At 42.5% G+C, this 21479-nt stretch overlaps 1 protein-coding gene across 5 annotated transcripts in view; it reads left to right on the top strand.

Moving 5' to 3' along the window:
- The window catches only part of specc1 (sperm antigen with calponin homology and coiled-coil domains 1), an 80578-nt gene that overhangs the window by 27629 nt on the left and 31470 nt on the right, over positions 1-21479 (top strand). For 4 of the 5 annotated variants that reach the window (XM_037749702.1, XM_037749698.1, XM_037749701.1 and 1 more), the window contains 3 exons: positions 15097-16664; positions 19541-19748; positions 20403-20476. In XM_037749702.1, the coding sequence (XP_037605630.1) occupies positions 15097-16664; positions 19541-19748; positions 20403-20476 (1850 nt within the window). Of the gene's footprint in view, positions 1-316; positions 907-15096; positions 16665-19540; positions 19749-20402; positions 20477-21479 lie in introns of all 5 variants that reach the window. The other variant, XM_037749703.1, reaches the window with a different exon arrangement.

The raw sequence follows: 21479 nt of genomic DNA on the forward strand, positions 1-21479 counted from the left end.
TGCTATTGTTCCCTGCTGGATGGGTTCCTTTCCCCATTTATGAACTGTTATTGGGAAATTGCAGTTGTGATTTTGTGAGGGGGAGCGGGCACGGGAGACTTTGTGTGAGGTCCCAAACTGCAAATTCCCTTAGCAAGAAAAGACAAGAGCTGCTCTGTCACCCTCTGCCAAAAATACAAATAGTGCCTTTCCTTTCTTCCTGCTCCTCTTTCCTTCCTTCTTCCCTCCACCCCCTCTCTCTCTCTCTCTCTCTCTCTCTCTCTCTCTCTCTCTCTCTCTCTCTCTTTCTCTCTCTTATACACCCTCGTCTTTTCAGTACCAGTGAGAGGGACGGTTCATCTCACCATTGTTCAACTGGTATTGGTGAGAGTAAACTGGCTGGCAGCAGTGGGAGGAGGTGTGTTAATGTGTGTGTGTGCGTGTGGCCCGGGAAGCCACTCCCCCTCTGAGCTGATTCCAGTCATCACAGCAATAATGAAGTGCACACGACGCTGCTCGCCCGCCCGCCAGCCTGCCAGTGTGACATACTGTCACCATTCTGGAGGACACGCACGCTCGCACACATTCACACACATACTCGCAGTCACTCACTGACAGGACACGCAGCCTGCCTCCTCACACATGCACACACTCACTCACTTACAGTCCTGGGAAGGAGTGGAGAACAGAAAAGAAGACCAGTCGGAGGGAAGAATAAGAAGAATTTTATGGTTTCCTCTCTATGTGGCTGACCGGCGCTGGTTGTGGGTGCTGAACAGAGACAACAACCCCGACACTCAAACGCACACACACCTCTCCCCCGCAGCCACGGATTCTTGGATTAGTCCGCCCCGGTGTGGAGAGTGGGAGTCGCAGAGCGGACCAACATGGGGAACCAGGCGGGGAGACAGGAGGAAACAGAGTCAGGTCTGCTTCTGTTGTTTGGCCGTTTGCCTCAGCATCACTTATCCCTCTTTGTCTGTGTCTGTCTTTCTCTGTTGATGTAAAAGGCAAAGACAGACATGACATGACAAGAGATTAGCTCATATTTATTGTATTTAGTAAATGTATGAGTACATCTCCGACATGACATGTCCTGACTGATGAATACTGACTAAGATGCGCTCCGACAGAGCACTGACTGACGAGTACTGATTAATATGCCCTGGAGTTATAGAAGCTGTTTAAACGGGTTAGAAGTTAGTTTTTGTGCTCTGTTCTTGTGCCATTATTTGTGTGAGCATGTCCACACATTACTGATCTTGTGTGTTGTGTTTCTGTATTCAGTCAGCACAGGTCTGTATGTGGTGTACCTGTTTGCACCTGTGAGTAGATATTGGGCGGGGAGGGGGAAAGTGCTGAGTGAGATTTGCCTGCCAGTAAGCATGAGGGAACCTGCCAAAGGAGATGGTATTATCAGTCTCATGCTCGCATCCCTCCACTGCCCCGAGCTCACTGCGCCTCCGTGAGATTTCCATTTCAAAGTCTCTCTGAAGTGCACTCAGCAGCGACTTCACGCTCATCCAAAGACAAACCAAGCTCTTCCACGTCTGTAACCTCGCTGCATTTCTTTAACAAAACGAGCATTTGCATCTTAATATGTGTGTACTTGTGTATGTGCCCAGAGCCTCCTCATATTTGTACACATACATATTCCCACACACAGAGCTGCATCGTATTTTTATGCAATTTGCTATGTGATTATATTTCCATGTTTTCATCCCAACAATAATTGACACTGAATAGACCAGAGCCAGGTGGTTTGCTAGGGCAATAGGCATGGACACACACGCACACACACATACATATACTTTACACATACACAATACAGTGAAGTATTTTGTTAGTAGGCGGTGTTGAGCTGCATCACTTCATAGCAGTAACGTGTGTTGCTTGAAGATAGAGCACAGTAGGCTCAGATTGGAAGGCAATGGTAGCAAGCTGCTGCATGCTTGAAAAGATTAGCTCCCAGTTTCTTCTCCGCACACACACACATACAGCATACAGTGCACAGTTAATACATTATATACAAAACAAACGATTGTTGAGTCAAAAAGTAGGAACAAAGGAGGCCAATATTACCTTCTTTAATCTCACTAATTATTCTCTAATTACGAAGCGAAATTGGGTTGCCTGTTGACGAATGTTACTCTTGGTACAAAATAATTATGAGATTGTTACACATAGGTGGTATGTGGAGGTATGTGGGGTTGAAAATGAAATGAGTCCGACTAAAATGTTTGCTCAGCAAGTGTAAGTGCACGCCATCACAGTCACAGGGCGTATAATCAATCATGTTCTCCGAGCTATGAGAAGTATTTAAACTCTGCTTGGTACAGTCCTCCGTGATCATCGGTTCAACTTCCCACATGCACCTCCATTATGAAATGAAGCACTCAGCAATATAATTAATTGAGTGAGCTGTTATTCTTCTAAATTAGCACTCTCCATATTCTCAAATGAGCCTCTATAGTAAATGAGAATCGATCATCAAACGGCTTGATTTTTCATTATGCCTGCTCATGACATGAAGCTATAGATCCAAGAGAGCTAAGACCAAGAACACACAGAAGCCCTTGAATCACCATGTAGTAGTATAATAATAAGCATAAAGACTTTTAAACCTCTAATTGAACCAGGGGTTCATTATCTGATTTGTTCTGATGAACAGCAATATCTATATGTATATAACTCTTTATTAGGTCTGTAAATCAATTAAAATATTAAATCGTGATTAATCGCATGATTGTCCATAGTTAATCGTGAGTAATCACACATTTTTGTATCTGTTCACAATGTGCCTTTAAAGGGAGATTTGTCAAGTATTTAATACTCTTATCAACATGGGAGTGGGCAAATATGCAAAATGTATGTACATATTTTTTATTGAAAATCAATTAACAACACAAAACAATGACAAATATTCATTACCCTCACAGGTACTGTATTTAGCATAAACAATATGCTCAAATCATAACATGGCAAACTCAAGCCCAATGGTACCAATGGTTTCCTTAGGTTTTTCTAGTTTCATACTGTATGATGCCATTATCTTCACTCTAGCTTTAAAACTGAACCGCCTACAACCTAAAAATCGTGGCGTTAACGCATTATTATCGCGTTAACTTTGACAGCCTTACTATATAACTCTTTACATAAGCTTCCCTTCCAACCAGACGGTAAAGCAACCAGCTGAGGTTTGTCAGACTTTGGGCTTGGAAAGTAGAATAACAGTTCTGTTGCTGGAAGTAAGGAAAGAAATGTGGGAACAGGAGGAACTCGTTCAGATTTGATTGATGGTGTTATCTGTGAAGTGGCAGGCTAAGGAGTAAGCTGTCTGCTGCAGTGATAAGGAGGTCGTTATCAGAACCAAATTACACTGAAGGCTACTACACCGAGCCTTCCTGTCTCCCTACTGGCTCAGCAGGAGAGCGGCCAAGACCAGAGCCTGCGGTCGGCGCATTGTCGGCTGCTGATGAATTGTCACTGTAATATATTGTCCAATAACAGTGGGTCTATTTTCAGGCCTACAACTCAGTCAGTTGTAGCCATCTGGGCGCAGGATTAAAAGGAATGTTAAAACATGTTTGTGTGGTGAGGTAAAATAGCTTGTCGTGACTTTCACATGGTCGAAAATGGGAAATTTCACACACTTGGTGGTTTATCCAGAAGTTTGATTGGAATGCTTGTAGGTAGCTGTAATGTTTGAAGATGCTGCCAAGAACTTGTAAGCGGCGGATGCTATCAATCTAGCAGTTAGCATGTTGTCATTGGAATAACATTGTTGTTTCTGTTCACACTGCAGCACAGCAACATTAAGTTTTTATTTCTTATGGGTGCTGGTACAGAAACCTAGCCAGGGGCGAATCCAGGATCAGATCCGATCTTCAGGGGGGCTCAGCCCCTAATGAGAATGTGACATGTGTACAATCAAGGGCATAGTTTTTGTTTCAACATTTGAGGGGACACATATTAAGCGGGGGGTCTAGGGGTGCTCCCCCAGGAAATTTTGAGCATTAAACGCTTAATTTCCTACATTCTGGATGAATTTTTATGCACATATTTATGCCCTTTCTACATCAAGTTATGGTAGAAATGTCTTTATTTATGTAAAGGAAAACACAAAATTCTGGCGCCAGGTGATCTATGGTAATAACGACCAATCTGACCCAATGATCTCTTTTATTTGCTAATGTTTCAACTTATGTTTTTAATCTGCGCCACCATGAAAACAAAGAAAACATACTTATTAATATTAAATTCCATTTCTGCCCTATTTGTTACACACTGGTCTTTTAAAGATTTTTTTTCTCACCTTCTTTAGGACTGTTTTATGTCTGACATAAATGTAACTTATAATTTGCTTGAACTGGATACTTCTACTTCTGATTTAAGTTTGTGTTCTAGATATTTTTTTAAAGCCCCTACACTGTCACCCACACTTTCACTTAATCTACCTGACTAGTGGGTGTGTACAGACTCTACTTGATTGACATCTCCTTGACTCTCCTGTCAGCATTGATGCATCTGTTAGTGCAGGGAAACTAATGCCTTTGTCACTCTAATTGGTTCCATGAAGTTTTGAAATTCCCATCATAGCTTCATAACTTCAGTGGCCACCAGGCAATAGTGCCTTGGGCCAGTTGAAACAGGAAACTGGTGTCATTGGAAGCTTGGTGACGTAGTGACCTCTTGCGGGTTGTATAACAAAGCTAATATGATAGCTTTGTTCAATAACCAAAAAGGAGCTGGTGATTTTTGGAAAAAGGTAATTTTATTGGTATCTACTTGCTAGTCCAGATAAGTGCCACTATATAACAGTGCCTCCATAGTCCATTGTCCATAGTTAATCGTGATTAATTGCAAATTGATAGCACTTTTTTTATCAGTGTATCTAAATGTACCTTAAAGGGAGATTTGTCAAGTATTTAATACTCTTATCAACATGGGAGTGGGTAAATGGATTATGGATTATGCAAATGTATGTATATTTTTATTATTGGAAATCAATTAACAACACAAAAAAATGACAAATATTGTCCAGAAACCCTCACAGGTACTGTATTTAGCATAAAAAATATGCTCAAATCATAACATGGAAAACTCAAGCCCAACAGACAACAACAGCTAAAGTTAAAAATCACAAGTTGTGTTAATGTGTTAAAAACATTAGTGGTGTTAAAACAAATTTGCGTCAACGTGTTGTTGTCACGTTAACTTTGACAGCCCTAATTTTTACTTATTGGCATTATTTTAGCAGCTTTCTGACAAATGTATCACAGCATTGAACTTCTTACACTGATGCTAAATGCTTATCTGTCTAGTGAAGCACTGATTCGTTGTTCCAGGGGTCACGGCTCCCACTCAGAGCAGACTTCAACACCCTGGGAGCAACAGGGCGGACAGAATGTGGAAACACGTAGATCATTGTGCTATCTCAACACCATATCAGTGCAAATTGACGTAGAGCAGGGATTCAACATGAGGAAGCAAGTTTGTCCAACTTGTGATAGCTGGGACACTGAGGAAGTTACACCAGTCATACTTTCCAGTGCAGTTAGGAGTTGGTACAGTAAACACACCAGCCACTCCACAGTGCTTTGTGTTTGCAGAGGGAGGCGTGTGCTGTTTAAATGTCCTGTTTGTGTAACTGGAGACTATAGCCTACACATCAAAGTTGGTATAATTTAGCCTCCAGGCCTGAGCTCATAAAAATCACGAATTTATGGTTGAGCATCTGACAATGCGTGTATATATTTGACATACTAAAAACACTTAAATTGGATGTGACATGTAAGCCACTAAGCCTGTGATCGTGTGTTCAATGCATACTAAATCAACCTGATATGGTTTGTGTGTCTGTGCTATGGTTCGTCCTCACTCTGGGAACAGTAATCCTGGCCTTTCAGTGGATGTAGGCTCTGTAATTTGCTATCCAGTAGTGTGAACAGCAGCTCGCAGAAAGATCAGATAATTTTCTCTTTCTGAGAGTAAAGTTGAGAATACTGGGTGTCATCTTGTTGATTATGTGTCTTTGTCCAGTCACTCCAGAAAGTGGCACAGCGGAATTCATTAACACATCCTCGCAAAAAAGTGCTGTTGAAAGCTTGGAGACATAGTAATTTCTTGCAGGTTGTATAACACAGCTAATATGATAGCTTCTTTGGTTCTCTCCAAGGTAAGGACAATCAAGACGGTATGAATTCCCATGTCAAAGTTCACCGTACGTGAAAGCACTGCATGAATTTACTTTGCCTTGTCTGAAATTGTGCTTTTCTAAAGGCTGGTGTGACTGAGCCCTTCTGTAGAATCGGTTGCCTCTCTGTTGGTTATGTTTTAAGATAGTGGTTTCCAACCTGGGGTCAGGGCCCCCCTCAGATTTGCACATGTATAACTAAAATCATAACACATTTACTGAATAATTTATACAAATGTCTGTATACACAATTATTTAAAAAAACATTTCTTTGCTACTTAGTAGGCCACATTCTGTTTAAACCCAGTATTTGTGCTCAATTGCAGATAAAGATCAGGCTACAATAATATTATTAGTATTATACTATTTGTAGAATTAGATTCCAGTGGTGGCTGCGTAGGATTTTTTTCCGACTTGTGTGATCCAAACATTTCCAATAACTCCAGAGCGTTAAGTCCAAAAGTCAAAATGTATTGAAAAAAGATAGATGTAGTCATTTCCAAAATTCACATCATGTTTTTATTTAACAAAATATTCTGCTTCAATCCATATTTGGTGGCGTTTAGCCTTTCAAACACTTACTTTTCACTGTGGTCAAAAAACAGTTTGCTCACACTGACAAGTTTTGTTCATTAAAGAAACTTGATTTATTAAAAAAAGAACAGTAACTCATTTAATACACTGAATCACTTTATTCAAATTGAGGATTTTGTTTTAAGGATTTGTACATTTTTTTTTAGAGTGATAACGTCAGAAAGATAATATAGAACTCAGCTTTTCAAGTAGGGGGCGCTAAAAGGAAAATGGGTTTGGAACCACAGTTTTAAGTTGTGGTCAGTGGAAAGGGAGCCACAGTACCCAAGTGTTGCTTGAGATTAGAAGCTGATGATGTATTTTTTTGCAAAACCCTATTTACGGCTTCATCTTTCCACAGAATATGTTTTTTAATCCTTTTTGTGGTCTATCCAGGAAAGTAGATCACATCTTAATTCAACATAAGTCTTGTAACATTTATTCCAAAGGTATAAGGCTAGGATGGAAATCATCAGAAGCTGAAAACGTTTAACAGTACTCGTGTACAACCTGTTACCCATCACACACGCTGATCCTATAAACCTACAATCATGTAAAATGGCATATTATTATTCCTTCAGTGAGTTAAACTGTTTTCCATTTGGAGCATAAAGAAATTCTCCCTCTCACAGCTCTCCTGGCCGGCTCACGGTCCGCGCTATTGGATATCTCAGTGGGGTATTGGCTCCGTAAGTAGTGTAAAGCAGAGTGGATCAGCATAAGGATGCTGTGTTAAAAGCCTTAGCATGCAGGCCAGTCAAAATGATTCAATCAAAATGATTAAAGGAGCCAAAGAACCCAGGCCAAGTGGCCCTCTGTGGCTTGCCAGCTCTCATGCTGCAGTTTCATGCTGTGCTGCAGAGGAAGCACAGAGCTGTCCACTTCTCAGGCAGAAACCAGCATCTCTGCTTAAATACACAGTCAAGTCTTTTTTTAAAGGCAGGGTGGAAGGTTTGCTTGCTCAGTTGTAGGCACGATTGATTAACATGCCGCCTGCTGACAAGAGAGTCACAGCAATGACATAAGGGTGTATTTCTGCACATTAGTCAGTCCATATCCAGCCTCTTTTTAGACTAGTCGTCACAACCAAAATATTTTCTTTAATTTGCTAAATTTTAATATTTTCTACTAACTGAGAAATATCACCTCAGCTACCGAGCACTCAGCCACCGTCTCCTCTCATGCATTCTGCGTATCAGCCACTGAAACAGCAAACCTTCTCCTGACTCCCACCATTTAATAACCTCCACACAAATACTGGTATTCTTTAGTGCACTGAACTTTAACTCTTTTATGCAGCTAAAGTTTTGCAGTAATGTGTTGTAGAAGAAGATGTGTATATAGACGAAATTTAACTGTGTTATCTGATGATATTGTACAGTAGCACCTCCATTCAGCTGATGGCAGAGGGGAAGATCTTTTGTAATAAAGAAAATGCTGGGCAAGAAGGTATGCAACCAGCTCATACCTATTTTATGTTATTGGTGAAAACCAGTGGGCAACCTCTGAGTCTGAGATGTGAAGCCAACGTGGAAGTGCCTTAAACTTGCACTAGAAGTCTATCAGAAAATGACCCTACTTCTCACTTGATTTATTACCTCAGTAAACCTGAGTTTATGGTCTCAGTCGCTAGTTTCAAGTCTTCTTCAATACAGCATGATGTTCATGTAGTAAATTATGGTCCCATTAAGAGTCAAATAGACCATAAAGCAGGGTATGCTTTAGGGCGTGGCTACCTTTTGATTGACAGGTATATATACTGTCTATAGTAAAAACTAGGTTAGCTGACAAAATCTAATCTAATCAATTATACGGGTGTGAAAGTCACAGCTTGTTGACTTTTCTTCCAATGAATCTCAAACATTTAGCCAAAGATTTGTTTTATTTTGGAATCCGTTGATGCTGTGATGAACTTATCCAAAGTGCAAACAGCCATTCAAATCCTCTGTGTAGTCGGTCTCTAATGACAGGTGTCAGACTGTTGTCAGCCTCCAGTGAATCTCTGCAGCTTTGTGATATAAGTATATCTGGTTTACATAGCTGACTAATGCAAACACAGACGCTGCTCTTCTTACAATAAATCAGATTGCCCTAGTTTTGTATTATCTGTTTGCTCATTTATTTATCTCCTTGCATATGATGTCATGTCCTAGACTGGAAGCAGAGTCAGAGATTCCAGCTGCTTTTTAGGAAATACAGTGCAAGATGCTGTATTCACAAAACATGTCATCCTTATCACAAAATACATTATTAATCCAACTTGTGTACCATGATTTTTTAAGATGTGTACAGTACCTTATTACAATGAAAGAACATTTTATCCTCAACAAGTGGTGTTTTTCATGGTTTTCAGTAGCACATTGTGCTGTTGTGATGCAGCTTACCCATCCAGGCTAATCTCTACTCAGTCACCACGGCAGTCATGGAGCCTCGCTTCTGTCTATCTTCCACTCCAGTAAGAGGAAAGGAATGCCTGCGAGTCCCAGTGTCTGGCCGATGGGCGCCTGTTGACCTATTTCATGCCCTGACAGTTGGACAACAGGAAGGCCAGAAACACCGACTGCGTTTTCTATCTCTCCTCTCCACTTCCACCTGACTGAAAAAAACTGCAAACCACATTTCCTGGAACACAGAAGGGAAGACAGAGTGTCAGCGAGAGATTCCCATCCAAAGCTTTTGTTTGTGAGAATGACGAGGGCAGTGCGTCATTTCAGGTGCCAGCTCTCTGACACTTGACCACCTGCAGTCATTAATTCATCATGACGCCTCACCCATGACCCTCCTGTTCTGTAAATTGAAGACTCTGTGCACTCTGCTCACTATGCACTCTGTCACCTCTTGGCTGGCAGGCAGGCCGGCTGCAGTTAACTGGCTGGCGCTGGACGCCATCCAGCCACACGGCTCCTGCTGTGATTTGAAAGCTTATCTTCATTAGAAAGAAAGAAGCCAGCACAGTGCATTACTGTGATCAGGGAGCCGACTTCCCATGGAATAACTGAATGCCTTTGGAGTACTGGAAGTCAGTCTGTGTAATTCATTTAGATAAAATGTAAACAATCATTTGCTCAGTCTCCTCAGTCAGGTTTATCGAAGTTGGCAGCAAGTCTGTTTTTACAGCTACTGTCTAAACACTGTCATTGTACATGAAGAATCTTCTTCAATCCATAGTTAGCAATTTTCTTTAGCATTTTTGAATATAAAAATACTTATCAGTGACAATGTTCTCTGTCATTTGGAAAGATTCTCTTCTCTTTCTCCAAAGCTGGCATTTTGCGGTATTTGCACTTTGCTATCGATAAGAGCTAGACTCCTCAGACTGCATGAGGATTTATTCCTTGCTAGAGGGAAGAAAAGCTCCTCAGTGAGCCAGTTAACTGCCCATTCCACTCCTTTTCACTGATTTATTGCTTCTCGGAGGTAGCTATAAATGGTCTTGGATCTGAGCCGGCCTACATCAAAGACAGCACTAAATTAAGACTAAGCTAACTCTGTCTTAACCACCTCGGTCTTGGGTATTTTAGTTTTGATTTGTGAAAGAAAGGTTTGCACACCTAGTAGAAGTAATACTCTGTGAAGAAGACCATAAATAAATGAAGCTCTTGTTCCCCCTTGGACACAAAAAACAGTGTACAAATTTCACTTAATTAAGACTGACATGGCTGAATAGTCAGACTACTGTGATGTAGCGTGTGGACTTTGTGATGGGGCGGACAGTTCATTAGTAATTAGTAATTATCCCTTTCTCCTTCTCTGCTGCCATTAAGAAAGATGGTGATGTCAGCGTTACTCTGAAGGCTTTGCAACATGGGTCCAAGTATTGTTTTTCTTGTTTAGTTTAGTTGTTTTTTTGGTTTGGTTGTACATTGAAAAAATTGTTGTTATCAATCAGCTACACATGTGGATGCTGTTTTTTTTTTTTATTCATCAAGGAAAACATTAAGCAGGCAATGTAATTCACAGTGCACTGCTAAGCGTTAATGCACCACATTCAATCTTGGGAGTGTTTTACAGGTGGCCACTGAGCAGCTCCACCAGAGCAATGGGAGGTTAATTGCCTCTTTCAGGGACACCTCAGCTGTAGTGTCCGAGTAAAGACCCAGACACACCAAGCCGTCATCAAAGAACTAGCGGCGATAAAGGCCGGCTGTTGCATCGCCTCACATCGCCTTTGTCTTGGCCGACAAGTTGCATTTGAACACACCGCAAAGACTACAACCAACTGCCAGTTAACATGTACGTTCTGCGCCTGCATGAGAGGAAAATATCTTCCACACTAGCAGGCGGCAGTAGTCTCGTTTGTATTTGTCATTCAAAAAGGGAAACCGGAAGACCGAGTACTGCGGATATACAAACCGTTGTTATGATACGTACATGAAATAAAGCAGTGTTTGCCAACCATTTTCACACCACTCTCACTCACCGCTTCATTGGGAAAATATCTGTGTATTGGAATGATCAGATGACCGCTGATTCAACATGCTGAATCAGCCGAAAAGCCTCCAACACGGGCAGATTAGAGCCGACGGTGCAGGACACACCGCAAAAACTAGACCGATAGACGCTCACCGACGGCCCCAAACTGTCCGACGGCCGACTGTCGGCTTGGTGTGTCAGAGCCTTAAACGCTTCTCTCCGTCTCTCTTTCTCTGCTCTTCAATCCAACATCATCATTTTGTTCAAAATCAAATACTTTAAAGAGACGGTTTCTGGTGTCTTGTTATTAGTACTCCCATCTGATCCAGTGCCGTGTTCAGCCACAAGTTGACAACTTTAGGTATCCGTGGTCTATTTGTGGTCTCCTCCTGCCCTAGTGATGTCAGTTTAAGTAGAATCTAATCTCAACTCTTTGTCTCCTGGCAGAACCAGGCTCCGTGTCTGGCAAAGTGGGCACTTGATGATGTGAAAATTGAAATAATAAACAATCTGCAGCTGCTGTGTTGGTCTTGGAAGCAGGTTGTTTGACTGGGGTGGTATTTTTTGGTGGTATCTACTAGAGACATACTGATACACTCAGTGGTGTCCAATATGAGCTTTATAAAACAATATTGTTTTTGGTCTAATATTGTTTTCATGGCCAACTGTGGGATTGACATTTTTATAATCTTTCTTTCTGGGAGTATGTCCCGGAAAGAAAAGATCATAAAGAGCTTCTGTAACTATCTGATGCTGTATTCTAGTGGCTGTTTCTTCCTCTTCAGGACAATGCTGTCTGTCTGTCTGTGTTGCTGCCTCCTGGCATCTAGTCTGGTGTCATTTCTGTGTGCACGTTAAGCAGCTGTGGTGATGTCATGGTTAAAGAGGTGGGCGATCTAAAAAGATGAGTGAGTTCATGTGCTCCATCTGGGTTAAATTCACCAAGAGGAAAACAGAATATGAAGGAGCAGCAAATGAAAGGCTGTCCTACAGTTCCACTCCTGGCATCACTCATCCTCGTGGGAATGGACTGATCTTAATCACATCGGACTCCTCTCTCTCTCTCTGTAACAAGGACCTATTGTCTCTGTCTTTATTGCCACCTATAACGAAAATATGACCAGTGGCCATGAAATAGACACGAGCTGTGAGGTGTTTCATTCTTTTTCAGCCCTTTCTGGATGATGCTTCTTGTAGTGCGTAGTAGTAAGTAGTCATTTATAAAACACAGTGCTGATTTAGTGTTGTTAACATCTTCCATGTGACAGTACATAATTTTGGAGTGCATGCTGTCCTCATTCTGTCAGTCATGGCTTCATCCTCTGTGAAGTGCACAGAAAAGTCACTGTAGATTTTTAATGGCTCACTGAATCTTTGTCAAGTGCAACTCTGTCCAGCAGCAAATTCATCTAACTGATTGGGATGAAGTGCTGCATTTTGTTAATGTGAATTTAAATGGCCGCATCCCTTCAACCCAAACTGGTTTTAAAGTGGCAGCATACAGAATGTTTTTGGCATCATTTAGCAAAAATTCCATAATAACCTTTCAGCATATTGTAATTCAAGTGTTCTGAGAGAAAACTAGACTTCTGTACCTCCTCATGGCTCTGTTTTCAGACTTTAAAAAATCTAGCCTGTGATGGGAGACTTTGGCCAATCACAGGTCATTTCAGAGAGCCAGCGTTCTTATTGGTTGTTCATTCAACAGAGGCAGCTGTCATTCACTCGCAAACTCTGATCAAACTGTCAAACTAAGCAGCGCTGATCAAATATGAATTAATATTCTGTTACTGTAATGCCTATTTCTTGCCTCAATTGTTTTCAGAAACATCTTCTAGTGTACTGTTTAGCTGTAAAATGAGAAAGTTTGCCCCGGGCTGGTGTAAACAGTACACTACAAGATGTTTCTGAAAACATTTGAGGCAAGAAATAGGCATAACAGTAACAGAATATTAATTCTTATTTGATCAGCGCTGCCTAGTTTGACCGTTTGATTCGGAGTTCGCGAGTGATTGACAGCTGCTCAGAGACGGCAGACTCCAGCTCGGAGTCTATCCTACTGGATATAGTGATTTATAAAATAACCTTTTTTGAATCATATTTGCTCCAATTCTACCAACTGGAGCTTTAAAGAGTAGCTTTTAACTGAGAGCCTGATCTCACTGACATTCAGAGCTGACAGAGCTTAGTGTCATTCTGCCACTCTTCATTTTTATGGCCCCTGGTTTCCTTCAAAATCCAAACCATGGTTGTTTACTCAACAATATTAGGTTATCATTTGCAAACCCACCTCGCTTTTTCAACCACAGCTGCACACTCGGGGAATGTTAAACGGCTTTGTACCCCAGAAATTGTGCCAGTGTTGGCAGCTCCTGCCACAGTTGCTAGTTTATTCAATAAGGGGATAGTCTATGCAAAGTGCCTATCAATGGCAGAGTACTTAAAGAGCCCACAGGGGTATAGGATTTCCATACCAAACTAGGCCATTTGTTTGTGGATTTTGCGTGTGTGTGTGCGCTGTAAATGTGTGCACGTGTTGCTCATGGTGATGCGCCGTCTATCTCGGCACACAGGCTGTCTGTCTAGTCTCTGCTCTGTGGGTTTGATGATGGTGTGTGTATGTGAGAGACACAGGGCCGTTTTTGTCTGTGCACTGCTTAAGCTGCTTTGTGCCCGAATGCTCCACGTGCACAGGGACCTTTGTCATCCTTTGAAACAAGCAGCCCCCTTGTGTCCGCATCGCTGTTTGCTGATGATTGGAAAACAAACAATAAAACGTTTTCAGGCGGGCACCCTGCTCGCGCCGGGCATCAGTTAAATACTCTTCATATTTGAGAGAGGTCTGGAAAAGGCTCACGCCAGCAGCGACCCACGCCGATGCCTTTTGAAATGCCACAGTTAAGCTCTGCTGCAGCGATGAATGACCACAGACGGCAGTGCCAGGCAGAACCTCTGTTGTCCAAGCAGAGAACAATATGTGAATAGAGTACAGTAGTGACCAGCAGTAGCATGAAACTGCTGAATAATACAAGCATCTGAATGTGACACACTGTCCATTCAATTAGAGTCATTACATGATGTTAACAAATCCGTGGTCCCAGCATGTCTGCACGCTGATTCTATTAACCTTCCCTTTTCAATGTCAAGCGTGCTATATGGTAATTATACTGAGAAAAGTTTTGAATATTTCCTGACTGTAAACTGGAATCTGTGTTGTATCACCGCTGGCACCATTTGCAGTCCAAGTGGATCTTTATGTTAATTTGATTAATCTAAATCTCACAACTAACTAATTTGTACTTAAATATTCTGCTAATGCTTGTATTGTTTTTGTAAAGTTGCAATATTTTATACTAGGGCTGTCAAAGTTAACGCGATAACGCGTTAACGCATATTGGTTTTAACGCCACTCATTTCTTTAACGCATTAACGCAATTTTCGATTTTTAGGTTGTAGTGGGCTCAGTTTTAAAGCTAGAGTGAAGATACTGGCATCATATGAAACTATAAAGCCTAAGGAATCGATTGGTACCAACCATGTCATACTAGCTTGTAGCGAAGGCCAGGCTGAATAACGCTCTATATATGTCCTAAATTGGGGTGAGGAAAAACTGGCATGGCCATTTTTTTTTGGCCAATTAAATATTTTAATTGATTGACAGCCCTAATTTATACTTATTAACAAGGTTTTAAGACTAACTTTAAAGGGATATTGTGATAGTATCCTATTTGGGTATTCTATAAAGCCTTTATGACTCTCGATAGGAGTCAGTCTGCTGAAGTGTCTGTGTAGCTGAAATAGAGATTATATTTACAGTTATAAATCAGACAGCTCCATCAACTGCTTTGTGGATGGTCTATAGTAAAAGCTGATTGGATCATTTAGGTACTTGAACACTGTTTCAATATGTCCTTCTGTTTTGATCTGTGTTGCAGGTGCACAAGCAACCAAGAAGTCTGGTATCCCAGGTCCAAGAGACATTCCTTCTACCATAACAAGAGACCGCACCTCTCTGAGGGACCAGCTCAGGAGCTCTACCACTAAGAAGATGGTTTCCAGTGCCAGCACCTCCAGCCTCTCCACCCTGGCAAAGCAGACACGCAGCTCGACCAAGTCCCGTGGCGATGCGGAGGGCCAGGAAAGGGGCCTTCTGGAGTGCCAGGTGAAAGAGCTCCTGGCTGAGTCCAAGGCCAAAGACTTGGAGATCAGCAATCTCAGGATGGATTTGCAGCGCTGCAAAGGTAAAGCCTCCGCTGCTTCGTCTTCACCCTCACCTCACTCTGTCTCATGGGAAGAGTCTGCTGCAGAGCGAGAGCAGGAACAGGTGGCGGAGGCCCTCGTGCTGGTTGGGGAGCTGAGGGAGAAGAACGGGAAGTTTCAGAGAGAGCTGGCACAGCTTAGGGAGGAGAACCAGGGGCTGAAGGAAAAGCTGATTTGCTTGGAGGACTCTCCTGTCTCTAGTTCAAACAAAAGCTCCCCCTCCAAGCATTTGGTGAATGGTCTGCCCTCAGACTCCAACTCCGCTACTCCGCAACAGGACAGTCTTCCTCCTTCTGCCAGCCCTTTCAAAACCTCTGTCTCTTCCAGTTCTGACATCACCAAGGACTCACCATCACCTGACTCCTCAGAGTTTGAGAAGATCCCATCATGTTCAGAATCAGTGAGCAGCGGTGTCAGTGGGGAAGCCGTTGTGGTGGGGGCAGTGACCAACGCAGGAGGGAAGGATTTGTCGGTGCAGAGTTTGACAGAACAGATTCACAAGATGGAGGAGAGTCACCACAGCACGGCCGAAGAGCTGCAGGCAACTCTGCAGGAGCTGGCTGACCAGCAACAAGTGGTGCAGGAGCTGACGGCTGAGAACGAGCGCCTGGCTGAGGAGAAGCGCCTCCTGCAGACCTCACTTCAACAGCAGAGAGAGCGCCTGGAGGTGGTGGCCCAGAAGAATGAGACGCTCGCTGGCCGACTTCAGGAGCAAGCCCAAGCACAGGCCCAGAGGGAGGAGGAGCTGGGCAGCCAAGGGCCTCGGCTGGCCGAGCTGGAGCAGAGGTATGCCGAGGTGGTCGAGAGCTCGCGCTTTGAACGGGAGAAGCTGGTGGACATCCAGCAGCAGCTGACAGGCAGCCTGCGGGCTCTCGAGGAGGAGCATCAGGAGGCCCAGGGCCAGGTGCGTTGCCTTAGAGAGGAGATGGACAGGCTGCAGGCCCAGCTGGACAGAGAGCTGGAGTCCGGAGGTCAGGCAGCGCAGGCTGCAGAGGAGCAGAGGGCGACGGCAGACTGTCTCAGGCTGGAAAACAGTAGGCTGAAAGCGCAGGTGGACATTGAGAGGCAAAAGGTGGGTGAGCTGAAGGCCATGCAGAGTGCCAGTGACAGCACTGAGGTGCAGGACTTGCTGAAAACAGCCCACGCTGAGAGAGACAGGCTGGAGGTGGAGCTGACAGAGCTGAGGCAGGAACTGCTACAGACCCAGGCCGAGACTGAGCATGTGCAATCCACAATGTCCAAGGTAGGAGGGGTGCAGGGTTACAACTCAATTTCTTGGGATTATATTGATATATGATTTATTGCACATTTGTTGTATGTGTGTAACATATAGTATAAACTCTAAAAAGAGAATACTGAATGTTAAAGATATTTTGCTGTTTAAGAAATACTCAGATGGGAATTCAGCCAGAATGTGACAAAGGAATTAGTATTTATCACAGAATATAACATGTTGTTTGTTTGAGACAATATTTGGAGACAAATGTTGTCGGCAAAGATTCAGATGGATCTATTTAAACTGGACAACTCTCTGTTGGCAAGAGAATGGCTCTGCACAGTACAAACTGTTTCCACTTCGTTGCTTCCATTGTGTTGTACTAAGTGGGACTTGAATTATAATGTATGTGACTCACTGTTGAAACATTTTGTTATGTTGGTGAGCTCATTAGTTGTCTTGTGTTTGACAAAACTTTCAGGAATTCCCCAAAGAACAATCTCTTCCATCCACATTTACTGGAAAATGTGAAAAAGCAAACTCAGCAAACTGATTTAGAAACAGTTTGAAAGAGAATAGATTTGAAAGAGACCAGCATGCTACAGTTATACGTCTAGTTATAGCTGTATCATCAGTCAAACAATTAGCTCAGTCACCTCTTATTGAATGTGAACATGACGACCCACATTTTCCACAACAGTTCAAACATGACCATTAAACAGGCTTTACAGCTGGTACTGGGTCCTCTTCTTCACCGCCACACTACATGAACTCATGTTCACTCAAATAGTTTTTGTATGATTCTCAGTAGTCACTTTGGTTTTCCCCTTCAACACTACAAACACCAGAAAGGCTGAGGCTGTGTGGGTTCGGGGTCATGTCGGTGGTTGTTGACTCCAAATTGAGGCGTGTCACCATCAGCTTAGTGATGTCGTCATTGTTGGACTGTGACCGCTGTGCCAACAGTAGGGTGGTCCACCAGTGTGTGACCCTCTGAGTCACGCTCCTGTTCTCTGCCACATGGGTGTGAGGGTGAGGCCACTCCATAACTTCACTCACGAACATCCTAATCATTTAGAGCCACATGGTGTCAAAGGCAGAGGGTCCTGCGTACAGTAACTACATAATTTACTTATTTTAGCATGCTATGCTCACAGAGATCTGCTTTACGGTGCCATTTCTCAGCACGACAGCAATCCTCATGGTACACTGACTTCAACTTGAGTGTAATTCAATAGTTAGAGCAATGAACACATTGATGCAGTCAGATCTGATCCAGACTGAACCCTTATTTCCATGAGTCACTGTCACCTTGCATGTCAGTATTTGTACCGTGGCCAAACGCTCTCGTGTAAACAGCACTGTGACTCCAGCATAACTGCTATAACCATTTATTACCAGTCACAGCCCAGTTGAATGTTTACATGTGTATAACCCTTATTTCTGTGTGACTTTTATCATAGTTGAAAAGGGGCTTTACTAAGTGACAGATGTGGAAACTAGGGTGGAAAAATCTATTGTCTGAGCACCAACAATCCAATGTGTACTAATTTACAGTAGTCACATTGGACATGATGCAATGCAGTAAGGCTAATTAGACTCACTATGGTTGTTTTTATTTTTTACTACTCGATAGTAAATAGTTTGTTTTCATCAAATCAAACTACGCAAACCATGAGAGGCAAGTGAGAAAAAAAACATCTAGTCATCCATTTTCTAAGTCTGATCTAAAAAAAATTCTCTCCCTGTGTTTGACTTAAAGCTTCAGTAGGCAGAATGTTTTGGCATCATTGGGCAAAAATCCCATAATAACCTTTCAGCATATTGTAATTCAAGTTTTCTGAGAGATAACTAGACTTCTGCACCTGGCTTTAATTAAAAAAATGTATTTAAAATCTAGCCCGTGACGGGAGACTTTGGCCAATCACAGGTCATTTCAGAGAGAGAGCGTTCCTATTGAGCGTTCCTATTGGCTATGATCCAGCTGGTGGGCGGGGCTTGGTATTTCCTCAACTGTTCTCAACATGGCTGCCGGATCACAAACCTTTTCATTTTACAGCTAAACCGTACACTATAAGATGTTACTGAAAAAATTTGAGGCGAGAAATGGGCATTCAGTAACAGATTATCGATTCATATTTGATCAGCGCTGCCTAGTTTGACCGTTTGGCGGAGTTCACGAGTGATTGACTCATGGCTCTCATAGACGGAAGCTGGATGGCAGACTCCAGATCAGCTCTGACTGGTTGTTTTCCTCCGGTCTGTGAAATCTTGCAGATGCCATTAGGAGCACCGGAGGACACAGAGGTACATGATTTTTTTCTGATTACCGGTCTCATGCACTACTGTCAGGATATAATGACCGTTTTATAAAAATAACTTTTTTTTAATTATATTTGCTCCATGTCTACCCACTGCAGCTTTAAGTCATAAACACAGGAGGGAAAACAATTTAAAACAGACTAAGACAATGGATCACCAGAATATTTGTTTTCTCACTTGCCTCTCAGGGCTTCTGTTTCAAACAGTACCATACCATAACATTATTATCCTGCTTTAATTACATTTTGGTGAGTGGTTTCCTCACACACCCTGCTTGTCTTCTACATCCAGCCCTCAAGGACACCCAGAAATCTTGTCTTGATACAGCTTTTTTTTGTGGAGAGCATCTTTTATCTAATCTTTTGAAAGATTGAGATGTAGAAAAGCACCATCAAGATCAAATGGAAACACTGCACCGCAAAGATGTCTGGAAGATATCATAAATGATCCTTTATTGAGCCAAAGGTGACTCAAGTGCTTTCCATCTAATTAGCACAGTGACACCTGGCAGTTACATTCATATGAAACACCGCCTCAGTTTTAACCCATTTCTGTATTCATAATCTCACGAATGCACACAGGTGGAGGCCAAGTGCCAGCAGGTTCAGGAGCGGGCCGAGAGGAGGGAGCAGGAGCTCAGCAGCCGGGTGACTTGCCTGGAGGACGGCGGGTTCATTGCTGAAAACCAGGTGAAGGAGCTGAAGGAGACCATCTTTGAACTGGAGGACCAGGTGGAGCAGCAGAGGGCCGTCAACTGCCATACCAACCAAGCCGTCCTGGACATGGAGAGTATGTCCTTTTCACCTGCTATTCAGTTCTCTGTGGAGTCTTTTAACCTGTAAATGCAATGAGAAATCAGTCAGTGGTTTCTAATATGTAGACTGCCCCCATTTATGATAATGAGGTGGATAACATATTAACATAACATATTTTATCTGTAAAAGTTACAAAAAAAGTTACAAAAAAACAGAATATTTAGGTAGGATTTATTCCAGGGCTGTCGTATTAGACTGCATTACTTTAAGCCACCTGTCCCTTATAACTATCCTTACAAATTGGCAACCGAGTGAGAATCAAAATGACGCAAAAATGAGGGCACACTGTAACACATCTGTCTCTGAGTCGCCATTAGTGCAGTTGGCAAATGTTACATGTCTGGATACACTGTTTTTCCACAAGCTGTTATGAATCATGGCAGATGAGATAGTGTAGGTCTGAAACAAATTATTATTGCAGTGATGAGATATACTTCTAGAAAGATCTAATACTGTCCAGAAGTAACTGTTACTTGTATCAGAGCCATTATGCTACAGATGGGCTGCTGCTGTATCCTCACCACACTGAAAACGGAGCAGTTTAGTTGTAAATGCTGTGTTTGGTTACTGCGATTGTGTCTATACATTAGACCTGCGGTTCTCAAAAACCTTGAATTTGTCATTGCAGATCTCGTCAAAAAGCTGGAGGAGCAGAAAGCTGACGCAGACCGACAACTGAAAGTCTTGAGTAGACAGATGAAGGTATGGATGCTTCAATATGCAGACCCATAAAGCTACTTTATAATGTCCGTGGTGCCATGATTTGTTTTTACAAAATCAGAAATTAAAGCAGTTAGGACATCACAGGCTGAAGACACAAGAAAGTTGTAAACAGAAATGATTCATATAGAAGAGATTTTCAAAAGTTCAAATTAGGGATGTCATGGTGACTCGCTTAGCTATTTTGAAATCAGATCTACCTTTATGGGATGTCTGAAACATACAGTCTCCCCTTCTCTTTTCCTGTCTCTCTCTTTCTACCTTCAGCCATGTAATAAAAAAATAAATGAAATACTTAACTTCTGACAGGGCTTCTCAGGGCCTTTCTGTGTGGAGTGTGTCAGTAAGGGCATCTGGCGTAAAACCAATGCCAAATCAAATACGCGGATCATAAAAAACGATCTCAGATGATCCGCTGTGGTGACCCCTAGCGGTAGCAGCTGGAAGACGAACAACAACAACAACAACAACTGGCAGGTCTTCTGAGCTTTGATGGTAGCTATAGCATGACAGAAGCGATGCATTAGCAGTGAGTTGCCATATTATTGTGGTGAAATGAAGAAGTGTTTGGTACAGAATGAGCATATAGACGAACAGCCGAAAAGTGGTTTATGTTTCAGTTGTGGATGGAAAAGTTTGTATCGAAGTTTTGATGCCTTTTACTGTCGTGAAAAAAAAAAAACTGTTACTGACTGAATTAAAGTGACAATAGCCACTGTCCTCTCTTTTACAGACGTCCCTCAACCCTACGGGGGGGTGAGCGAGTGAGTGATACTCCAAAGATAATTTTGGTTGGAGTATCACTTTAAGGTCAGGATGATGTTCTAGTGCTCCGTTTTTTCTCGTCTTTTTGACAAAATGTTGGACCTTGGAGTCATCTGTCCACTGAGTATTATTCCAGTAACATCCAGGTGGGCTGTTCAGACAGACAGCTATGTATATTTTTGATATTCTTCCATGAACACCACCTCTGTGTTGTCTCTTA

Source organism: Sebastes umbrosus, chromosome 17, assembly GCF_015220745.1.
Source record: "Sebastes umbrosus isolate fSebUmb1 chromosome 17, fSebUmb1.pri, whole genome shotgun sequence".
In the NCBI taxonomy this organism is placed as follows: domain Eukaryota; kingdom Metazoa; phylum Chordata; class Actinopteri; order Perciformes; family Sebastidae; genus Sebastes; species Sebastes umbrosus.